Here is a 20,677-nt window from a genome sequence, read left to right on the forward strand (position 1 = left end):
ATCGCTTGCAGATGTTCTTTAACACACGCCCAAGGTGGTTCTAAGTCACTCATGCAAATGTTGACTTTCCTCGTCTCGTGAGTTCTCACCTCGTCAAACAAAAGATACTTGAAAACAGAACGACTGACTGTAAGAATAAAATGATGAACGGGAAGGAAGGAATATACGCGTGCATACTTACAGATGTTCCATATCCCACGCGACCTTTGTCTCCCCATACAGCTTCAGTACGCTCGTGCCAAGGCAAGGCCACTCAAAAAATCAACATAACTCATAAACGCACACACACAACACATGCAGCGGTGCCAAAGTCCACGAGGTGGAGTCCACCACCTTAGCCACTGCCGTCACACCGTAGAGGCACAGCCAATTCGAATTCCTTCCCGTGACTTAGTAGCTGTATGTGTGTGTGTGTTGAACTCCTTCCCATGATTTTGTAGCTGCGTGAGTGAGTTGAACTTCGTCCTATGACCTAGTAGCTGTACGTGTGTGTATGTTGAACTTCGTCCTATGACTTAGTAGCTGTATGTGTGTGTGTGGTGAACTTCTTCCCATGACTGAGTAGCTGTATGTGTGTGTTGAACTTCTTCCCATCACTTAATAGCTGAGTGTGTGTATGTTTAACTCATTCCTATGACTTCGTAGCTGCATGTGTGTATGTTTAACTCATTCCTATGACTTCGTAGCTGCATGTGTGTATGTTGAACTCCTTCCCATGACTTAATAGCTGTGTGTGTGTATGTTGAACTTATTCCCATTAATTAGTAGCTGCGTGTGTGTGTATGTTGAACTTCTGCCAGTTATCTCAGTCAGTCAACCCATGGCATCTGGGTCTATCCCGTAAGCTCCTGCGAGCAAGCCTTTGACACTTCAAAGTGCACCTAGCCTGGAACAAGCGGTGTGGTGACGTCACCGCCACTTATTGACGAATGGCGGTTGTTGTTGTCGTACATGAACCGGGTTCCCCGCGTTCACATTTCTCTCCCTCGATCGCTCACTGTCGACTCCCAGCGCTCCACCATGAAATCTTCTGCCACCCGCGCCTCTGCCCCCCTGCCTTGGTCCCCCCCTCCTTGGTCCCTCTTCCCCTGGTCCCTCCCTCCATTGTTCCCCCCTCCCTTGGTCTCCCCTTCCATGGTCCCCCCTTCTCTGGCCCCCGTTCCCTCCCCCCCCCGTTCCCTGGCCCCCCTTCCCTTTTGCCCCCCTACCCTGGTCCCTCCCTCCCCTGGTCACCCCTTCCCTCCCCCCCCTTCCCTTATGCTCCCCCTTCTCTGGTCCTCCCTCCCCTGGTCCCCTCCTTCCCTTCTGCATCCCTGTGGTGACGTCAGCCTGGCCCCCCCTCCTCTAGTCGAAAGGGACCGCGCTCTCTTAGTGCCACCAGCCACAGCGCCTTCTTCCTTTGGGCCCTCGCTGCAGCGCCTTCCCCCATCCACTGGCCACTCTCACCCTGCGCGTCTCTTGCTAGACCCTTGCCAATGAAGCCTCTACTCCCTCTCTTCTGTTCGCTCTGTTTGCTCATACAGTATTCATAAAGAATTCATCCCGAGCGTAACTCTGCAGCATTGATTGCATTACGTCCGTCTAACGTTGTCTGTCGTCCCACGGTCTTTTTGGTGGGATGATGAATTAAAGAGATAAAGGAGAACAATTTAGAGGAGTGTTTTGAAAATCTGAACTTGATCATGAAAAGCAACTTATCAACGTTCCGAGAGAATTAATATAATTTTGTAATCGGCGCGTAACACCTTCTGCTATGGCAACACATGATGATTCAGAAACATGGTCATTGAGAAATGTAGCAAGATTAACATTAAGCACAGAACAATAGAAAAAAGCGTGCTTAGAATGAGACTGAGAACCAAAGAGAGCAACGCATGGATTAAAAAAACATTTGCAAACTAAGAGTCAACATACCGACTGTGTGATGATAGGCTGCGTGACATACTAAGAGTCACGATTTAAAGCTTTCGTGACTGCAAGGATTCATCTTCTTTGGTTCTTTCGGTAAAGTCACGTAGAATGAGAATAAAATAATAAATTGATAAAATAAAATAACACAATAATATTCTCACGACGTTTCGGCCACAACACAAGCGGCCTTCATCAGGTGAAGGGACGAGACTGTCTGGAGGACAGCGCTGGAGTGAGAAGGCCGCTTGTGTTGTGGCCGAAACGTCGTGAGAATATTATTGTGTAATTTTATTTTATCAATTTATTATTTTATTCTCATTCTACGTGACTTTACCGAAAGAACCAAAGAAGATACTAAGAGTCATCATACCGACTGTGCGATGATAGGCTGCGTGACATACTAAGAGTCATCATACCGACTGTGTGATGATAGGCTGCGTGACATACTAAGAGTCATCATACCGACTGTGTGATGATAGGCTGCGTGACATACTAAGAGTCATCATACCGACTGTGTGATGATAGGCTGCGGGACATACTAAGAGTCATCATACCGACTGTGTGATGATAGGCTACGTGACATACTAAGAGTCATCATACCGACTGTGTGATGATAGGCTGCGGGACATACTAAGAGTCATCATACCGACTGTGTGATGATAGGCTGCGTGACATACTAAGAGTCATCATACCGACTGTGTGATGATAGGCTGCGGGACATACTAAGAGTCATCATACCGACTGTGTGATGATAGGCTGCGTGATATACGATGCACTCCCCACGCACTGGGCTGAGAATACGATCGCTACCCTTTGACCTCGACAATGTGTGCTCCTCGGTAAACAAAAACTTAGAAAAACCTCAGCAAGAGTCCAAGAATCCTCCTGTAATCATTTACCCGGTGGGTTCTGAGACGGGGCAGCCAGTCTCCGCGCTGCGACGCGCCTTGATAAGACCGCAGAAGTTAGCACAGGGCCAGCGGCGGCAGCAGCAGCCGCAGCAGCCGCAGCCGATCCTCGACTCCACCACGCTGAGCGTGCGGGATGGACGGCCACGCCGCGCTGCTTCTCTCCCTGCTCCTCGCCCTCTTACAAGGTGAGTGCTGCTGCCGCGTCTCACACGCGCATCACACATGTCCACGTGATAAGCCACATTGTTGAGCTATCATTTGTGGCGTTACCTGGTAAGATCCAACTGTTGTTTAGTTTTATTTGTGTAGATATTTGAAACGACGTATTGACCTTGCCTGTATTCTGCACTCCTATCGTGTTTGTATTGTTTGTTGTTGTAACGTTCTGATCCGCCCCGAATGGACATCTGTGAAAAAGAGTTTTATAGCTCGTTGGATTCCTCCATTATAAATGAATAATAATGGAGGAATCCGATGATTTTGGTAAGACGCACTTCCGTCTCCTCCAGCTCATCTCCGCTGTATTTTGTTATCAGAACAAAGTTGGGGGTGCGTCTTATAATGCGGTAGGTGAGTGGGTGGGGGGGAGTGGAGGGCAGAGGAGCGACCCTCACAAGAATAAGCATAGCGTCGAGCGACTAAAACGTAGCAAGGTGACACAGGTCATGCAACTGCCATATCAGTCAGTCAACCCAAAGCACCTGGGTTAAGCCCGTAACTTCCTACCAGCATCATGCCTTCGACACTTCACGTGGCCTCAAAGTGCACCTAGCCTGGCACAATAGCTGTGGTAGACGTCACCGCCACTTCGTTGCCAATGTCGGTTGTTACTGTTGTCGTGAGGAGCGGTAGCGCACTGCGCTACGCTACGAAGCCAGCGAACCGAGTTCGATTCCCGCTCACGGCCAACGCCAGTGACGATTATCTGAACTGACCCTGGGTTTCCCCTAGGTCGACTCAGCCGCAAATAAGTACCTTGTGCGATGTGTAAACATCGCCACTATGAAGGGAAACGCGGCCGGGCGTGGTGTTGGCCGGTTCGGTTTTTCAGAGGTGCGTCCGAACAGCACTTGTCCCAAAGGTATCTTAAGACTATACGAAGGATATTTATTTTCGTGATACGATCTGCATAACTTAATCAACAACGGGCATACTATCAGGGGTGCGTCTTATAATCCAGGTAATCCGGTATATACATATTCTGTATTTGATTGGGAAATACTTGGAAAGATTATATTTTATGCTGAGAACTGTCAAATCTTCATCTTCGTTTCACAGTGCGCTCCACGTCACCTAGGCTGCACGTCCCAATTACAACATTCAAATCGCATTCAATTCAAAGCATTTCCCTTTCCGTTCCTAATCAATGCACTTATATCAATCCACTGCTAACAACTATAAGCCGTGCGGGTTATAGGGGTTAGCAGAGGATTGGTTGACCGTACCTCACCGCGTCATCAAGGCGGGGGAGTATGGGTGCAGGAAGACAGAAGAACAGCAAAGCATCATCGGATTTTTTTCTACAATTAATTTCTGCTGTCCACTACGTGGCCACCCGAACCTTGATGGTTCCCTCTTTGTGCATTGTGGTCACCCTTCCAAGCACTTTCCAGGCTCAACCCGGAGACTGACGAGATTGAACGATTGCTGTTGCGTCACTTTGATCGCAGATATAGCCACGTTCACTTATTTGAAGGCCCCCTGTTGCCATTGTCTTTGTTTACAAATAATACGACTCGTCATGTTCATCATTAACGCTGACAATAATGCAACACATCCTCTGGATTGGTGATGTCTGCAGCCTTTTGTCAAAATTAATATTTCAACTTTATTCGGGTGCGACTGAGTGTGGTCTACAAAGACCGGGTGCAAGGAAGGCGACTTATATAACAACTGGTTATTATTGTTTATCATGATGCTCATTTACCCAGGAAAGCTTCACTCAGTTTCAAGACTCGTTTTGAGGAGGGTGGCAGTTGGGAGCGATGCTGCTGCTGCTGTGTGTCATCCCAATTGATTGATTTGCAGATGATTTATTTCAGCATTGGGATGTTTTGGCCAATACCAGTTACATTTAATGGGATTTTATTTTTTCTATAGTAGGAAACTCATGCAGAGCAGGGAGAGAGAATAGCAACTCCACAAAGAAAAGCGCCCGATTCTGAAAATTTTCTGTGAGCCAAAATAATTAAAACTGTGCCACATGCAGCCACACGCGAATAAAGTTGGATCAGAATAATACCGCTCGGCATTCCAGGACGCACTTTCTGTGCTGTATTTTAAAGCAAAGCTCGACGCGCGTCTCACAATGTGGTCGATGTGTGTGCTTGGTTATCCCACTGTGCTCACGAACACATTGATGACAAATATATGAACCTGTCTTGAGTCTCCCCTAAGTCGACTTTGCCTTAAATGAGTACCTGGTGTGATGTGTAAGCATCAGCATTGGGGGGACAAAGGCGGCCTGGCGTATGTCGCGCCGGCATTAACAGGTGCTTACAAACAGCACTTGCCACAACAATCTGTTAAATATTCATAATAAAGGTTTTTGGGTTAGATCGCGTTTATTTATAAATGTGTCGTAACCCTCCACCACCCGACACGGCCAATCAGCAAAAAAAGTGTCACGTTGACAAAAGACAAATAATTCACTACTTCAGCCCACCGGTGTGTTGAAGAGTTAATCCACATTTACAGTTTGAGTACGACGTTTCGCTGGTAAATACTTCCAGCATCATCGGGCAATTCGCCCGATGATGCTGGAAGTATTTACCAGCGAAACGTCGTACTCAAACTGTAAATGTGGATTAACTCTTCAACACACCGGTGGGCTGAAGTAGTGAATTATTTGTCTTTTGTCAACGTGACACTTTTTTTGCTGATTGGCCGTGTCGGGTGGTGGAGGGTTACGACACATTTATAAATAAACGCGATCTAACCCAAAAACCTTTATTATGAATAATATTGGTCGCGAAAGCCTACGTGTTAAACTAATCTGTTAAATACTATATTGGAGAATATGTGTATGTGTCTTTGAATGTGTAGATCTGTCGGAGTGTGGGTATGTGACCAGATTCGTAAAACTGTATGGTCAACGAACTCACGTTTAGGGTTCGTCTTACTTTCTGGGGATTCATCTTCTTGGTTCTTTCGGTAAAGTCACGTAGAATGGAAATAAAATAATAAAAATAAAACATAATACAAATTTTCTGGGGATTCTCATAGTCTAGAGAATGCAGTAATCGGCCGAGGTTTCTGGTAACGACTCTTCGGAACAATTGTAATACAATTGTTTGTATTGCAATTGTAATACTATTGTTTGTATTGCAATTATAATACTATTGGGTTGGAAAGCAGAGTAGAGACCCTAAACCAGAGCACGTGTCATGTCCATGGATGACTCGGACAAGATGATTGCCTCAAGCAACTCTGACGTCTTCCTGGCCATAGCCGTGGGTCACCACTGGCTTGCTGACCAGAATCCGAAATTAAACGTCCACGATGCCATGCGGTCAGCTGCGTCAATTCCTGCCTGCAAAGCAGTTATCATTGTCACGCACGTGACAATTATGCAACCTACGTCAGCTCGGCTGATGAGTGGTAGGAACAACGACACCTTGCCACTTTGGTTAGGTAGCACACTTGACACTTAAATAATTATCACCTTCAAGACGCCTTGATGGAAATGTTGATAATTATTCTGTCCGTAGTTTAGCAATTAGTTGCTTTAAAATATAGTCTGTGCATGTGTGCGGCTCGTGATAGTTAGTTGACCATACAGTACTAGACCTCGGGGCTCATCGAGCATAAATGTTGGAGCATAGTAGAGTGCAACAACGGATGTTGCTCCACAGGCATGCGCAACCCACCACGTAGTCTTAACAACGAGTGTGGGGCATTTATTGTGTCAGCCATTCAAGCGCGATGCAGCCCCTAGCCAGCTAAACTTGCGACATCTGACAAAACCGGACTCGCATTCTGGTTGATTTGTTTATAGGCGTATGGCCTTATTCAATACGTTCAACATCTTATGCGGCAGGTTATAGATGCGCTCCCAGAAGATTGTGTGACCGATGGGATGTGTAAAACTTACTTTATGTGAAGACACAATTATGGGAACGAGGCGTTATTCATTTAGTGACAAAATAAATAAACAGACAATTCTCCTACTTCCCCTAGTTGTCCCTCCACAGGAAATATTTTTTTACACATCCCATTGCCCTCACGGCCCTTTGGGAGTGATTGTTTTTTTTATGAGCATTTCTTTAATACAGTACAGGCAACTCTCTGGGCAAGTCTCGAAATTCAAGTGCCTCATCAGCCGAGCCAGACTTGCTTGAACCAATGTTGGTAAACTGTCAAGTGTCCACTGCCAAAGACCCTCTCGCTGTTCGATATGGTTGCTAGTTCCAGGCAAGGATCTGTATTACACAACGCAAATCACTGAACCACATCAATTCCATACACCCAGCCATCAAATTCACCGTGGAGGTAGAAAAGGATGGCATGCTACCTTTCTTGGATGTCCTAATCAAAAAGAGACCAGATTGCTCAATGAGCAATTCTGTCTACAGGAAAACAACCCATACTGTTGTCTACCTAAAACCTGACTCCCGCCACCAAACATCCCAGAATAATTCCCTCATGAAAACTTTACACCATAGAGATTAATGTATCTCTGACCATGAACACCTAACCAGTGAACTCAAACACATACACCAAGCTCTCAAGGCGAATGGATATTATGACCACACAATCCGCAAAGCCATCACTCCAACCGTGAGGAAGGAGCCATCTGAGGATTCAATAAAAACCATCACCTTGCCATATATAGCAGAGGTAACCAAAAATATTTACAAAATCATGAACAAACACAAGATCCAGGTCCGATTTAGCACAGTACATAAAATTTGTGATCTGATCCCATCTGTGAAGGACAAGATCTCTGACATGCAATATTCCGGCGTCTACAAACTAAGCTGTATCTGCGGCAGCAGTTAGATTGGGGAAAGGCAGATTTGAAACACGGTAGGACCAATACTTCTGCCGTGGCTGATCATTATTTAAAATGCGGCTGGCTCACACGAAATTGATTTCTCTAAGACGATGGTACTTTGCAAACCCACTGGCTATCAACAAAGATTCGTTAATGAAGCCATCCATATATACTGACACAGACGCAATTTTATCCGAGAGGATTGGTACAATCTCAGCAATCATTGGAAATATGTCATCAACCACTTAGGGTCATGACTTGATTTGTATTTTCTTATTCTTAGTTTTTTCGGTAAAGTCACGTTGAAGAGAAACAACAAAATAACAAAATATATATAAAACAATAAAAAATTCTCACGACGTTTCGACCATAACTCAAACGGTCATCATCAGGTGTGTCGGTTTGCATACATTTATTTTGAAAACGGCATATTTATTTATTTATTTATTATAAATAACGTTTGCGTCACGCGCAACAATTGGCAGTTTGCCAGGACTAGTCCATCTATTTTTTGAAAAGAGGAGGGGGGAGACGAAATTTGTTTTTATGTATGCTGTCTGAAAGCCACTGTACGCGTGAACAATCAATCAAGAACTGAAATGATTTATCAAATCTTTCCAATGATTGCTAAGATAAAATCCATCTTCTCGGTTGAAATTGTCTCTGTGCTTGTATATGTGGATAGCCTCATGAACGAATCTCTCATGGAAGCCAGATGGCTTACAAAGAACCTCCGTCTTGGAAAAGTCAATGGCATGTGAGCCTACTGAATTAGAACAATGATCTGCTACGGCCGAGGTGTTGGTCCTACCGTGTTTAAGGTCTGCTTTATGTTCACGAATGCGGTCCGAGATATGGCGTTTGGTTTCTCCAATGTAACTACTACCACAGAGGCAACTTAGTTTGTAGACACCAGGGTATTGTATGTCCGGAATCACATCTTTTACAGACGGAACCAGATCACGGATTTTATGTAATGTGTTGAAACGGACCTGGATCTTGTGTTTATTCAAGATTTTGGAGATCTTTTTTGTGATCCCAGCAATGTAGGGTAAAGTGATGGTTTTGAAAGGCTCCTCAAGAGGGTTCTTCTTCATAGTTTGAGTGATAGCTTTGCGGATTGTATAGTCGGAGTAACCATTAGCCCTAAGAGCTTGGTGTACGTGCTTGAGTTCACTGCTTATGTGTTCCTGGTCGGATATGCATTGGGCTCTATGATACAGAGTCTTGATGAGAGAATTCTTCTGTGATGGATGGTGGTGGGAATCCGGTTTCAGATAAGCATCCGTATGGGTAGCTTTCCTGTAGACAGAGTGGCTCATTGAACCATCAGGTCTCTTTTTAATTAGGACATCCAAAAAAGGTATCTTGCCATCTATTTCGACTTCCATGGTAAATCTGATGGCTGGGTGTATGGAATTGATGTGGTCGAAGAATTGGTCTAGAGCAGGCCGGCCATGTGGCCAGATGCCTAGAGCAGGCCGGCCATGTGGCCAGATGCCACATGGCCGGCCTGCTCTAGACCAATTCTTCGACCACATCAATTCCATACACCCAGCCATCAGATTTACCATGGAAGTCGAAATAGATGGCAAGATACCTTTTTTGGATGTCCTAATTAAAAAGAGACCTGATGGTTCAATGAGCCACTCTGTCTACAGGAAAGCTACCCATACGGATGCTTATCTGAAACCGGATTCCCACCACCATCCATCACAGAAGAATTCTCTCATCAAGACTCTGTATCATAGAGCCCAATGCATATCCGACCAGGAACACATAAGCAGTGAACTCAAGCACGTACACCAAGCTCTTAGGGCTAATGGTTACTCCGACTATACAATCCGCAAAGCTATCACTCAAACCATGAAGAAGAACCCTCTTGAGGAGCCTTTCAAAACCATCACTTTACCCTACATTGCTGGGATCACAAAAAAGATCTCCAAAATCTTGAATAAACACAAGATCCAGGTCCGTTTCAACACATTACATAAAATCCGTGATCTGGTTCCGTCTGTAAAAGATGTGATTCCGGACATACAATACCCTGGTGTCTACAAACTAAGTTGCCTCTGTGGTAGTAGTTACATTGGAGAAACCAAACGCCATATCTCGGACCGCATTCGTGAACATAAAGCAGACCTTAAACACGGTAGGACCAACACCTCGGCCGTAGCAGATCATTGTTCTAATTCAGTAGGCTCACATGCCATTGACTTTTCCAAGACGGAGGTTCTTTGTAAGCCATCTGGCTTCCATGAGAGATTCGTTCATGAGGCTATCCACATATACAAGCACAGAGACAATTTCAACCGAGAAGATGGATTTTATCTTAGCAATCATTGGAAAGATTTGATAAATCATTTCAGTTCTTGATTGATTGTTCACGCTTACAGTGGCTTTCAGACAGCATACATAAAAACAAATTTCGTCTCCCCCCTCCTCTTTTCAAAAAATAGATGGACTAGTCCTGGCAAACTGCCAATTGTTGCGTGTGACGCAAACGTTATTTTTTATATATATAAATAAATAAATATGCCGTTTTCAAAATAAATTTATGCAAACCGACACACCTGATGATGACCGTTTGAGTTATGGTCGAAACGTCGTGAGAATTTTTTATTGTTTTATATATATTTTGTTATTTTGTTGTTTCTCTTCAACGTGACTTTACCAAAAAAACTAAGAATATGAATTACTGCAGTCACGAAAGCTTTAAATCAAAATTTGTATTTTCTTGTCAAGGGAGCACAGGTCAAGCCATGACTTGATTTGTGTTTTCTTGTTACCTTACCCCAGGGCACATATGCCCCACCCACTTCGTTCCGCCGCTGGAGCGCTTGTGCCACACCCATTTTTGAAACCTTTAAAAACGGTTGTCTTCGGTGACCTTCCCCCTCTTTCCTCCTGAAGACGATCGCTTGTGCTGTGATCGAAACGTCGTGGCTTTTATTATTTTTTTATTTGTATTCACTTTATTATTATTTTCATATCTATGTGACTTTACCGAAAGAAACAAAGCATATCACTCTGACCATTGAACAAAGACAGTCACTGCTTCGTGTGATTTTCAGATGCACTTCTGCGGCTGTCTGGAATGCTCTTCCGATATTGTGAAGCCACTGATGCTAAATCTACAATGAAAACTACTTTTTTTAGAACTGCTTTTTTGTGTTAAGTTTGTTGTCCTTCCCCCGCACCTCCAATTAGCGCCGTTGGCTATGTATGGTGTGAAAAAAGTTCAACATACACATACATACATACACTCAGTCACGTGTGAGCTCACCGTGCTGTGGTGTTCCCACTCACAGCCCTCTTGGGGGACGCGTCTCTGCTGCTGAGACAGCACAGGGCCAACGAGCAAGTGCAGGCTGTTGCTGCTGCACCCAGAGACGAACAAGACGTGCGGGACTGCACCGTCAGCCCGCCAGTGAGTGAACAGTGGTGGCTCTTAACCCATCAGTGTTACAGCGGACCCCAGTCAAGACCACATGTACCCCACCTCTCTCCTTTCCCCACCTCCCGTGAGGTCACCGAGGTCATAATACACAGAGAGATCACATGTCCATGTTGCATATAAGTGTGTTTTGTCGTTGGAACATGGCGCTGACGATCACCTTTAACATTCGAAATTTGCAATGCACGGTATCCATATCGCAGCCTGTCCCCCCCCCCCCTCCAGCCCTTAAGAAGGCAGCACGCTTTGAGAAGCACTGGTGTAGAGTGAGGCTATTCGTTCGGTAACCAGAAGCCAATGCAGCCCGGCGAGCACTGGATGGACATGGTCGCATCTTGCAGTATCCGTCACGACACGTGCCAAAAAATTTTGTTTACACGCTGCAGTTTGGTAATGTTTTTGGCAAACGTCCAGTAGAGGAGTGAGTTGCCATAATCGAGCTTTGTCAATACTATGCTATGTGCCACTGTGTCGGCTATGTCACGACTCAAAAGTGGTCGAATGTGTCGTAGAGCCCTGATATGAAAATTGCAGGACCTGACTATATTTTGCACGTAGTCATCGAACGAAATATTCTGGTTGAGTTTGATGCCGAGGCTCTTTATATTAGTCAAAAACTGAATCCTGGAGTCTGCGACCGCCATACCCAATAATCTCACAAATGTTTCCGCCTGAGCCCAAGTGACAACCAGCAGGACCACCGATTAAAAAATAAATCGGTGTTGTAAGCACTGGTGTGAAGAGCCATAACATCCAACCTCTCCTGTGGGAACATTCTATTAGGCTCTGTTCCACGGCCAATGAGGCCAGGTGGGACATCTGGGAAAGCACAATGTGTAAATGCGGTCAGGTGTAGACTGTGACTCTATTCAGGAGGAGGTCGTGGAGGAGTAGAAGCAAGGAAGTTGATCTCCAAAGATATCAGTTTAACACAAAAGAGCTTTCGCGAATATATCTATAATAAAAGTTTTCTTGGGTGAGATCGCATAAATATAAATGTGTTGTTAAACCACCTGACACAGCCAATTCGTAAGGTTTGTCACGTAAACAAAACGTGATAATTAGTTACTCTCTAACACATCGGTGTGTTGCAGTAGTAACTAATTGGCACGTTTTGTTTACGTGACAAACTTTATTAATTGGCTGTCTACAAAGAGATGTCACAGATTGGCTTTAGAAATGCCTCCTATCCATACGAGGGGGCAGCAGTTTCCCACCCACCTTGCCACAGAAAAAAATGTTCGTCACGTGAGAGTCAGACCGATTCTCTTGAAGCCTCAAAGCTGGAATTTAGCCAAATTAAGTCCAAATTTGAATTTTAAGTTACGTTTTTGTTGTTCTTGTTGTTGTGCAGTCATCGGTGAGATTGTCCCTCCACTGAAGAATCCGATCTTATCCAATTCAATGTTTATTTGTCACGTGGAAAATCCTGTTTAGCCAGTTACCCAGACGTGCAATTGTAACCTGGATTCACGACCAGCATCGCAGCGGTTCTATCCAAGTGCTGTGACCTCTGAACCACCTGGCTGTGTCTCAGAAACTTCTCTGACATTGTGAAAATTCTTTCCACGTAATATATTTCTTGTTTGGGTTAGACGAAATAACTCCCGTGGTCTGGCTGTGGACATTACTGACGTTATCTCTGTAGGACGCTGAACGCAGGGAAATGTTTCCACTAAGAAGGAGAAGTGAACAACACAGGAGTTATTGCTCTTGGCATGAGACGATTCCCAGACCCCGGCGCTGCTTGTAACTGCAGCTGATTCCAGAAATTAAAACAATCATTATAAAGAGTTGGCTGTGAGATTCAGTGGCCAGTGCACATCTGAGATCCGGTTTTGAAATTCAGGTTCTAGCCGCACGTGATTGAAGCTTCCAATCTGGGCTGGTAATGCGGAGTCGACTTGTTTGTTGATTATCTTGTGTAAAAATAATAATCATTTATTTATAGTTTTGTGTCAAACTCTGATATTTTTATATAACAGAAAGGGTCGCTGTCTATAATACAACTGGCAGTTAATCAGCATTGATTCAAGCAAAGCTGACTGTTGATAAGACCCTGAATGCCAACATCTATCCAGTAGTAGTGTATTAATGATTGCATCCTGTCACATGGCACTAATAAGTGTAAAGGCAGAACACAATGGAGGGTGGGGTCCACCTGTAATAGGGAAAGCCGGCTGATGAAAATGGGAGACACCTGCAACAAACAGTGTCAATCACCATTAGTGCGGCCGGATTCCTATAAATGGGGACTAACCCCCACCCCCCCCTCCTCACCAAATAGCGGAAGGTGGATGGAGGAAGACCCCAGCTATATCTGCTCGCGAGCTCCAGCCAGCAGCGAACAGAAGCGGTCCCCGAAAACGGTGGGGGAGCAGGGACGGACAAAGAAGAGCAGGGAAGCTACCTCTGATGCTGGCCTATTGTGGAGAGGAGCCAGCAGGCGCCTGATCTCTTCCTCCTCGGACCACGGTGGCAGGCCAGGGTTGACCCATGGCGAGCGACGTCGAGCGTCACCGGGAAGATTGCCTTCTGGTGAATGTAGCACAACAGTGGGTGATAAACGCTAGCTAAGGCTAAACGTGCCTTTTTAAAGGTGTGTTTGGGAATGCGTAGCCTCAGGTGTGTGTGGAGGCAAAGTGTTCGTCCTGGGGTATAGTGTAAGCACACTGCGGTGCAGAGATCCTATGGTGTGAAAGCAGGCAGTGGAATCTTGTCTAAAAAATTATAGACGAACCAACCCTCTGCCCGCCTCAGTTGTGATATCCATTACTCTCATTAGACTCGAGCCACACTGCACGAGCGTGACTTGGCTGACCCAAAAATATAATAGTGGTGGCATTAAAGGCGACCCTTGAACTAAAAATGCCACACTCTAGTCATCAATGACTATACACATGTAATAATGGGGAATTTTTAAAAAATAAAATTAAACTTATTCATGATCCAAGAATGATTAACAATTGGCTTTATTGCCGTTATACAAATGCACTTTGCAGGCAATACGACAAGGTGCACTGATTAGTGGAAACAATTCAGAAGCCAGTGGCTGCATAAAGCCATGATGTAACATTCAGATTGTCGCTTAAGTTTTCTTACTCCACACATGTAATGACATGAAACCTGCTGGCGGGAAAAGGGAAGCGTGGGTATGGGCACCGCGAAAGTCACATCTGATCTGGAAGGGAGAGGTATCTGGGGCAAAGGTAATAGGCAGGGTTGGCTGAGATGCTCCGGGAACCTGCTCGAAGGTTCCACGATAGGACGTGGCCGGAGGCGGAGCCTAGCCACTCCTGGAGAGATATAAGTGAGGGTGGACCAGGGCTCGGGGTTCGTGTGTGGATTCTTGGGTCCAGACTGTGTCGCTGCTCGCCGTCATCTCTCCGTCGTCTGGCCACGTGGAAGATCTCCTGTGGGCTTCCATCGCCATCCTCGTCATGCCGCCAGCCAGCGGCGTAGCTGAGTGAGGGTGGTGGAACCGCGCCAAGTGATCGGCCATGTGTGTAGCCAGTAGAGACATAATCATCTCGGTGTGTACTCAGAGTGAGAAGGATCAGGTTGGCCTGTGTTGTGCCCGTGTCAGAATAAAGAAGTACCATCTACACGACGTGTCGCCGAAGTAGCTCATTACATTGGAGTCTGAAGTGGTTGAAAAAATAGAAGATTAAACAGAAGAACTTGTGTTAAAAAGTGAAGATTTCATTATGTCCAAACATCATAAGAAATTGAAGCCACCTGTGGCGTCTTTCGACGATGATGAAAATGCGACCCATGACCTCCTACCGACCCTGGGATCCGTGGTCCCGGTTATTTAAACCACGGTGGGGGAGTTGGCTGCGCCAGAGGCGGTCGACCTAGATGCAGCATCTCTGCACCAGTAGCCCGAAGACGGCTGGAGGAAGGTGTCGGAGGAGCTGGACTTGTTGTGGGCGGTGGTTGTACAGCTGGTGTCGCTCATCGCGGAGATGACGGTGGTGGGGCGCTCAACGCTGACATCGCCGGGGAGAAACGACCAAGAGTCCGGGGTCGACGTCCTGGCGGTAGCATTCACAAGCCCGACGGCCATCATTACACGTGGCGAGGAGGACGTGCAGCCGGACGCTGCCATTTCAGGTGGCACGGGGGAGGCGCAGATGGAGTCTGCCATTTTACGAAGTCAACGTGGTACGCAAGACGCGGCACCCGCCGCTAGGAACGTGGTGAATGGAAGCGATCGTACTCGCAGATTACCTCAGATTGAATAATTCGTCGTGGCAGGAAGCAATTGGAGCGCCTTCACTTGGCGATTTGAAGCGGCTTTCCGATCAGTACATTGGACGGAAGAGGAGGCGCTGATTGCTCTGCCGACTGTTTTGGATGACGACGCTCTTGCTGTCTTCAGAGCTATTCCTGAAAAAAAGGCTACACTTCAAGGTGCTTATGCTGAGATGGTGGATGTGTATGAGCCGCCTTCCAACTGGTGCAGGACATTTCTTCAGTGTAGGCGAGACCGAGATGCCTACCGCAGTGCGTTGTTGGCGTTGGCAGGTACAGCTTGCCCTGGGGTGAATCCGGAGGCCCTCGACTTGCTCGTCATGGAAAGAATGTTGGGGCTGGCTAAAGAAATTGGTGTGGTCTCTCACCTGTGTGTGACGAAGACATATAGACATCCCGGTGGGCCGCCAGGTGTCTTAAAGCCCACGAGAATCTGCAGCGATGGGCTCAAGTGGCGGCGTGGACAGGGGACCCCAGCCAAGACGTGGAACCGAAGGGATGGTTGCCACGGAAAGTCGTAGTGATTCCACTTGACGATACGACTTCGGAGGAAGACGTCACTGCTGCGCTCCCGGCGTGGAACCGGAGAAGAGGGGACACTGCACGCTGTCAGTGGAGCGAGGGATTGTGTCAGCAGGAGGATTAGGTGGCGCGGAGGCCATCTCTCGCCTGCTTTCGCTGTGGTCAACCGGGGCACTTCGCGCAAGAATGCCAGAACTGTCCTCGGACACCGACCATGGCTCCGACACCTGCTGCTCCTCTAACAGATCAACCTCAACCCCAACAGGTGAGTTGAAACACGTCAGACACCCCCGGCCCATCTTGCCATCTCAGACATCTAATGATTTTAGGGTTCATCTGCACTCAGCATGACACACATTGACACCGGTCAACGTAATCCGGTTGCGCAATGGTATGTGGGCGGAAACGATGTGTCGGGAGAATTCGCAGTTGTCTTCGAAGCAGCGAAGTGATTTGCTTTCGCTCCTATGCGAGTTCTCCGACGTGTTCAGCGAAAGTGAATTTGATATTGGTCGTACCTCCCTGTTGCAACATAGTATCGACACGGGGGAGGCCAGCCCTATTCGTCAGAACTCATATCGATTAAGTCCAGTAGAAAAGGAACGTGTGCAATGGGCGGTCGACGACATGTTGGCCACCGATATTATTTCTCCATCTACTAGCCCTTGGGGTGCTCCCGTCATGCTTGTTAAGAAAAGGATGGCAGTCTTGGGTTTTGTGTTGACTTCCGTATGTTGAACAAGGTTTCCGCGGCCGACGCATACCCGCTTCCATGCATGAACGACTCTCTGGATGCTTTGTCCGGTGTGCGTTTTTTCTCTACTCTCGACTTGTCATCAGGATTTTGGCAGCTTCCGCTTAAAGAGTCGTCAAAGCCAAAAAACACGTTTTACACACCCCAGGGTCTCTTCCAGTTTAATTGCCTTCTGATGGGCCTGAATTCAGCTCCGGCCACCTTTCAGCGTCTCATGGGACTTGTCTTGACTGGCCTGCAGTGGGACTCGTCTCATTTATTTGGACGATGTATTATGTTCAGCCGCACTTTGATGAACATCTCCAGTGGCTGCGATCTGTTTTCGCTAGGATGCGATCGGCCAATTTGAAATTTAAACTGGCAAAATGTCATTTGCTACAAAATTCAGTGCGTTATTTGGGTCATGTCATTAGCGCTGAGGGCATAGCCATGGATCCAGAGAAGACGGCTTGTGTTCGTGATTGGCTGACCCCCAAATCCGTGGGTGATGTGCACAGTTTTGTTGGATTTGCGTCGTACTACCGCAAGTTTGTATTGCAATTTGCCACGTTCGCTAAGCCCTTGCATGCCTTGATGGCTAAAAACCAGAGGTTCCATTGGGGGACGGAGGAAGAGGCTGCATTCTTAACCCTTCGTGAGCGGTTGTCCGACGCGCCCACCCTCGAGTACCCCGATTTCTCCCTGCCATTTATGTTTGACACAGACGCTAGTGATACGGGCATAAGCACCGTCCTATCCCAAGTTAAGAACGGAATTGAGAAAGTGGTCGCATACCGCATCCGCGTCCTGTCCTTCACGGAACGGTGTTATTGTGTCACTCGTAGGGAACTACTGGCCATGGTGTATTTCATTCAACAATGCAGGCCTTACCTCCTGTGGCAGGGAGTTCGTTGTTCGCATGGATGACGCGGCCCTTCAGTACTCCTTGAAGGTTGAACAACCTTCTGGCGGATTTTTGCGTTGGCTCGAAATTCGACAGGAATTCTCGTTTCGAGTGGTATATCAGAAAGGTGTTCGGTAATGCAATGCCGCGGACGCTTTGTCCCATTTTCCTCAATCGTCTTGCATGCTTGTCTGGTGCGGGCCGTTGTAGACCCTCGATGGCGAAGTCTGTTACCGCCATGGCTGTGTTCAATGACACGTAGCCCGCTTGGGGCGGTTGCATCTGCTGATAGCGTTTTGCACCTTACACGCTCTGCATGGGTTCGCGAGCAGTCCAATGATGTTTCCCTGAGTGTCTTGCGGCGTTGCGTGGAATTGGAACAAAAAACTCCTGCACCTGTTGATGGGCCACGATTGGTTTTTCATGATGACCTATTGATGTGGAGGGAGGACATGTTGGACCGTTGTCGTATTGTCGTCCCCACTGCTCTTAGAGGTTAATTGATTCGTGTGGTGCACGAGGATACATTGTTACATGTCGGTGTTCGAAAGACCTTGCTGACACTGCAGCGTGATTATTATTGGCCGAGTATGAGCGGTGATGTGTAAAAATTGGTCCAAGTGTGTACAGAATGTGCGTGGAGGAAACTGCCGCAGTGCAAGTCCCAGCCTCCACTGCAATCCATTTCGGTTTCACGGATCAACGAATTGGTGGCACTCGATATCCTTGGGCCCTTCCCTGCCACTCCACGAGGGAATACTTTTCTCTTAGTGGGGGTTGAGTAAATCTCCCGTTGGCCTATGGCTTGGCCGCTCCCTGAGCAGTTGGCGGCTTCAATTGCTGAGGCATTTTTGTACGGTTACGTAATGGACAAGGGGGCCCCTGAACAGTTACTCACTGACCAGGGCATAATTTATCGTCAAAGCTGCTGCGCGAGGTTTGCGATGCTTTGGGCTCTAAGAAAATTAGAACGTCGCCATACCCTACCCCCAGACAGATGGAATGGTGGAGTATCTGAATAGAACTCTGACCTCCATGCTTTGTCAGGCAGTTGACACAGTGCAAATGGATTGGGATTTGCATGTTCTGAATGTACTAGCTGCGCATAGGATACAAGTTGCCTGAGCACATTAAAATTACCCTGGAATGCATTTCGACGGCTCGGGAGGTGGCCAGAGTTAACGCTGCCAAAGCACAGGCGACCAAATGAGCACAATGCGGGGAAACGGGAGCAAGTGCTACCATGGTCCATTGGTGACGGGGCATGGTTGCATTGCCCACAAGTGCCGGTAGGTACGTCTCCTAAGCTGCATAAGCCCTGGCAAGGTCCTGTGGAAGTAGTCGAGGTCAATGGCCGCAGTGTGTTTGTATACTGGTGGGCCGTTGCCATTGGTTTGTCCATCCATCTTGGTTGAAGCCATTTGTTCTTCCGCAGGTTGCCTCTCCATCTACAAAAATTGGTCTGCCGGTGTCTGGTGTGTCCGACGAGCCAGGGATCGCATGGTCGGAGGGCGTGCGTCAGAAGGATTGTGTCGTGCCGCCAACAGCATCCGAGCCCTGTGACCGTGGACGGACCACGAAGCCTCGCCGGAAGCGAGGAGGTGCCTGCTGCCGCCGAGCCTACTGCACCTGTGCCACCTGTGTTGCGACCTGCTTCTCCAGGGGTTCCGGTGGTGTGCACATCGCCCGAGCAAGAGAGGAAGACTGTCCCCATCGACGGACCGGCATCGCGAACTCGGTCGAAAAGCTTGCGATTCCGTTGATTTCATTGTTCTGCGTATGCTCGGAAACGGCGGAGTGGTTGTAATTGGTTGTCGTGTTGTGTTCTCTTTCCTCTGTCTTGTTCCTTTGCACAGTTCGTTCTCTCTTTGTTCCCTCCTAATTAGGTGTTTTAATTGTTCTGCGGATTGTTCTGCCTTGATAACTCTTTTTTGTCGTACTTAACCTATGCATGGGTGCACTTACCTGTTATCTTAGTATTAGCCGGAACGGCAATTTTTATTATTATTATTATTATTATGGGGGGGAGGGGGGGTGATGTAATGACATGATGACACCTGCTGGTGGGAAAAGGGAAGCACGGGTACAGGCACTGCTAAAGTCAACATCCTATCTGGAAGGGAGAGGTATCTGGGGCAAAGGTAATAGGCAGGGTTGGCCGAGATGCTTCGGGAACCTGCACGAAGGTTCCACGATAGGACGTGGCTGGAGCCGGAGCCTAGCCACTCCTGGAGAGATATAAGCAGGGGCAGACCAGGGCTCGGGGTTCGTGTGTGGATTCTTGGGTCCGGACTGTGTTGCTGCTTGCCGTCATCTCTCTGTCGTCTGACCACGTTGAACATCTCCTGCGGGCTTCCATTGCCATCCTCGTCACTCCGCCAGACAGCGGCGTAGCCGAGGTAAGGGTGGTGGAACCGGGACGAGTGGTCGGCCATGTGTGTAGCCAGTAGACATAATACCTCAGTGTGTACTTGGAGTGAGAAGGATCAGGTTGGCCCGTGTTGTGCCTGTGTCAGAATAAAGAAGTACCCTCTACTTGACGTGTCGCAGAAGTCGCTCACTACACATACAAGTGAATTGCCTGTGTTTGATGTGTGTGCCGAAAGCTCTGTGCAGGGCGCAATTAAAGTTGTCCATAATAAATTTCGTTTTAAAGCTTTCGTGACAGCAGGGATTCATATTAATGGTTCTTTCGGTAAAGTCACGTAGAAGGGAAATAATAAAATAAAAATAAAATTATCATGACGTTTCAATTGCAACACAAGCAATCATCATCAGGTGTGAAAACCACAGCAAGAGAATTTGAAAAAGTAGCGTTTTTTTAACGGTAGCACCACGGACAGCAACTAGCGGTTGTTCAGACGGACGAGTCCATCTAAGCTCGGCACGGAAGAGCGGGGAGAGAGGAAGAATTTAATGCGGTCGGAAATACACCGTAAACGTGAACACAATCAATTAAGACTCGAAATGGTTTATCACATCTTTC

General features: G+C 47.1%; 1 protein-coding gene across 2 annotated transcripts in view; it reads left to right on the forward strand.

Moving 5' to 3' along the window:
- The first annotated feature begins 2,530 nt into the window (after positions 1-2,530).
- The window catches only part of XPNPEP2 (X-prolyl aminopeptidase 2), a 51,822-nt gene continuing 33,675 nt past the window's right edge, over positions 2,531-20,677 (forward strand). The window contains exons 1-2 of one of the 2 annotated variants that reach the window (XM_032976171.2): positions 2,531-3,007; positions 11,130-11,248. In XM_032976171.2, coding sequence (XP_032832062.1) covers positions 2,956-3,007; positions 11,130-11,248 — 171 coding nt within the window. In that variant the 5' untranslated portion in view covers positions 2,531-2,955. Of the gene's footprint in view, positions 3,008-11,129; positions 11,249-13,490; positions 13,814-20,677 lie in introns of those variants that run through there. The other variant, XM_076052796.1, reaches the window with a different exon arrangement.

The sequence above is a fragment of the Petromyzon marinus genome, chromosome 58 (assembly GCF_048934315.1).
Source record: "Petromyzon marinus isolate PM22_M1 ecotype Great Lakes invasive population chromosome 58, UKy_Petmar_22M1.pri1.0, whole genome shotgun sequence".
NCBI lineage: Eukaryota > Metazoa > Chordata > Hyperoartia > Petromyzontiformes > Petromyzontidae > Petromyzon > Petromyzon marinus.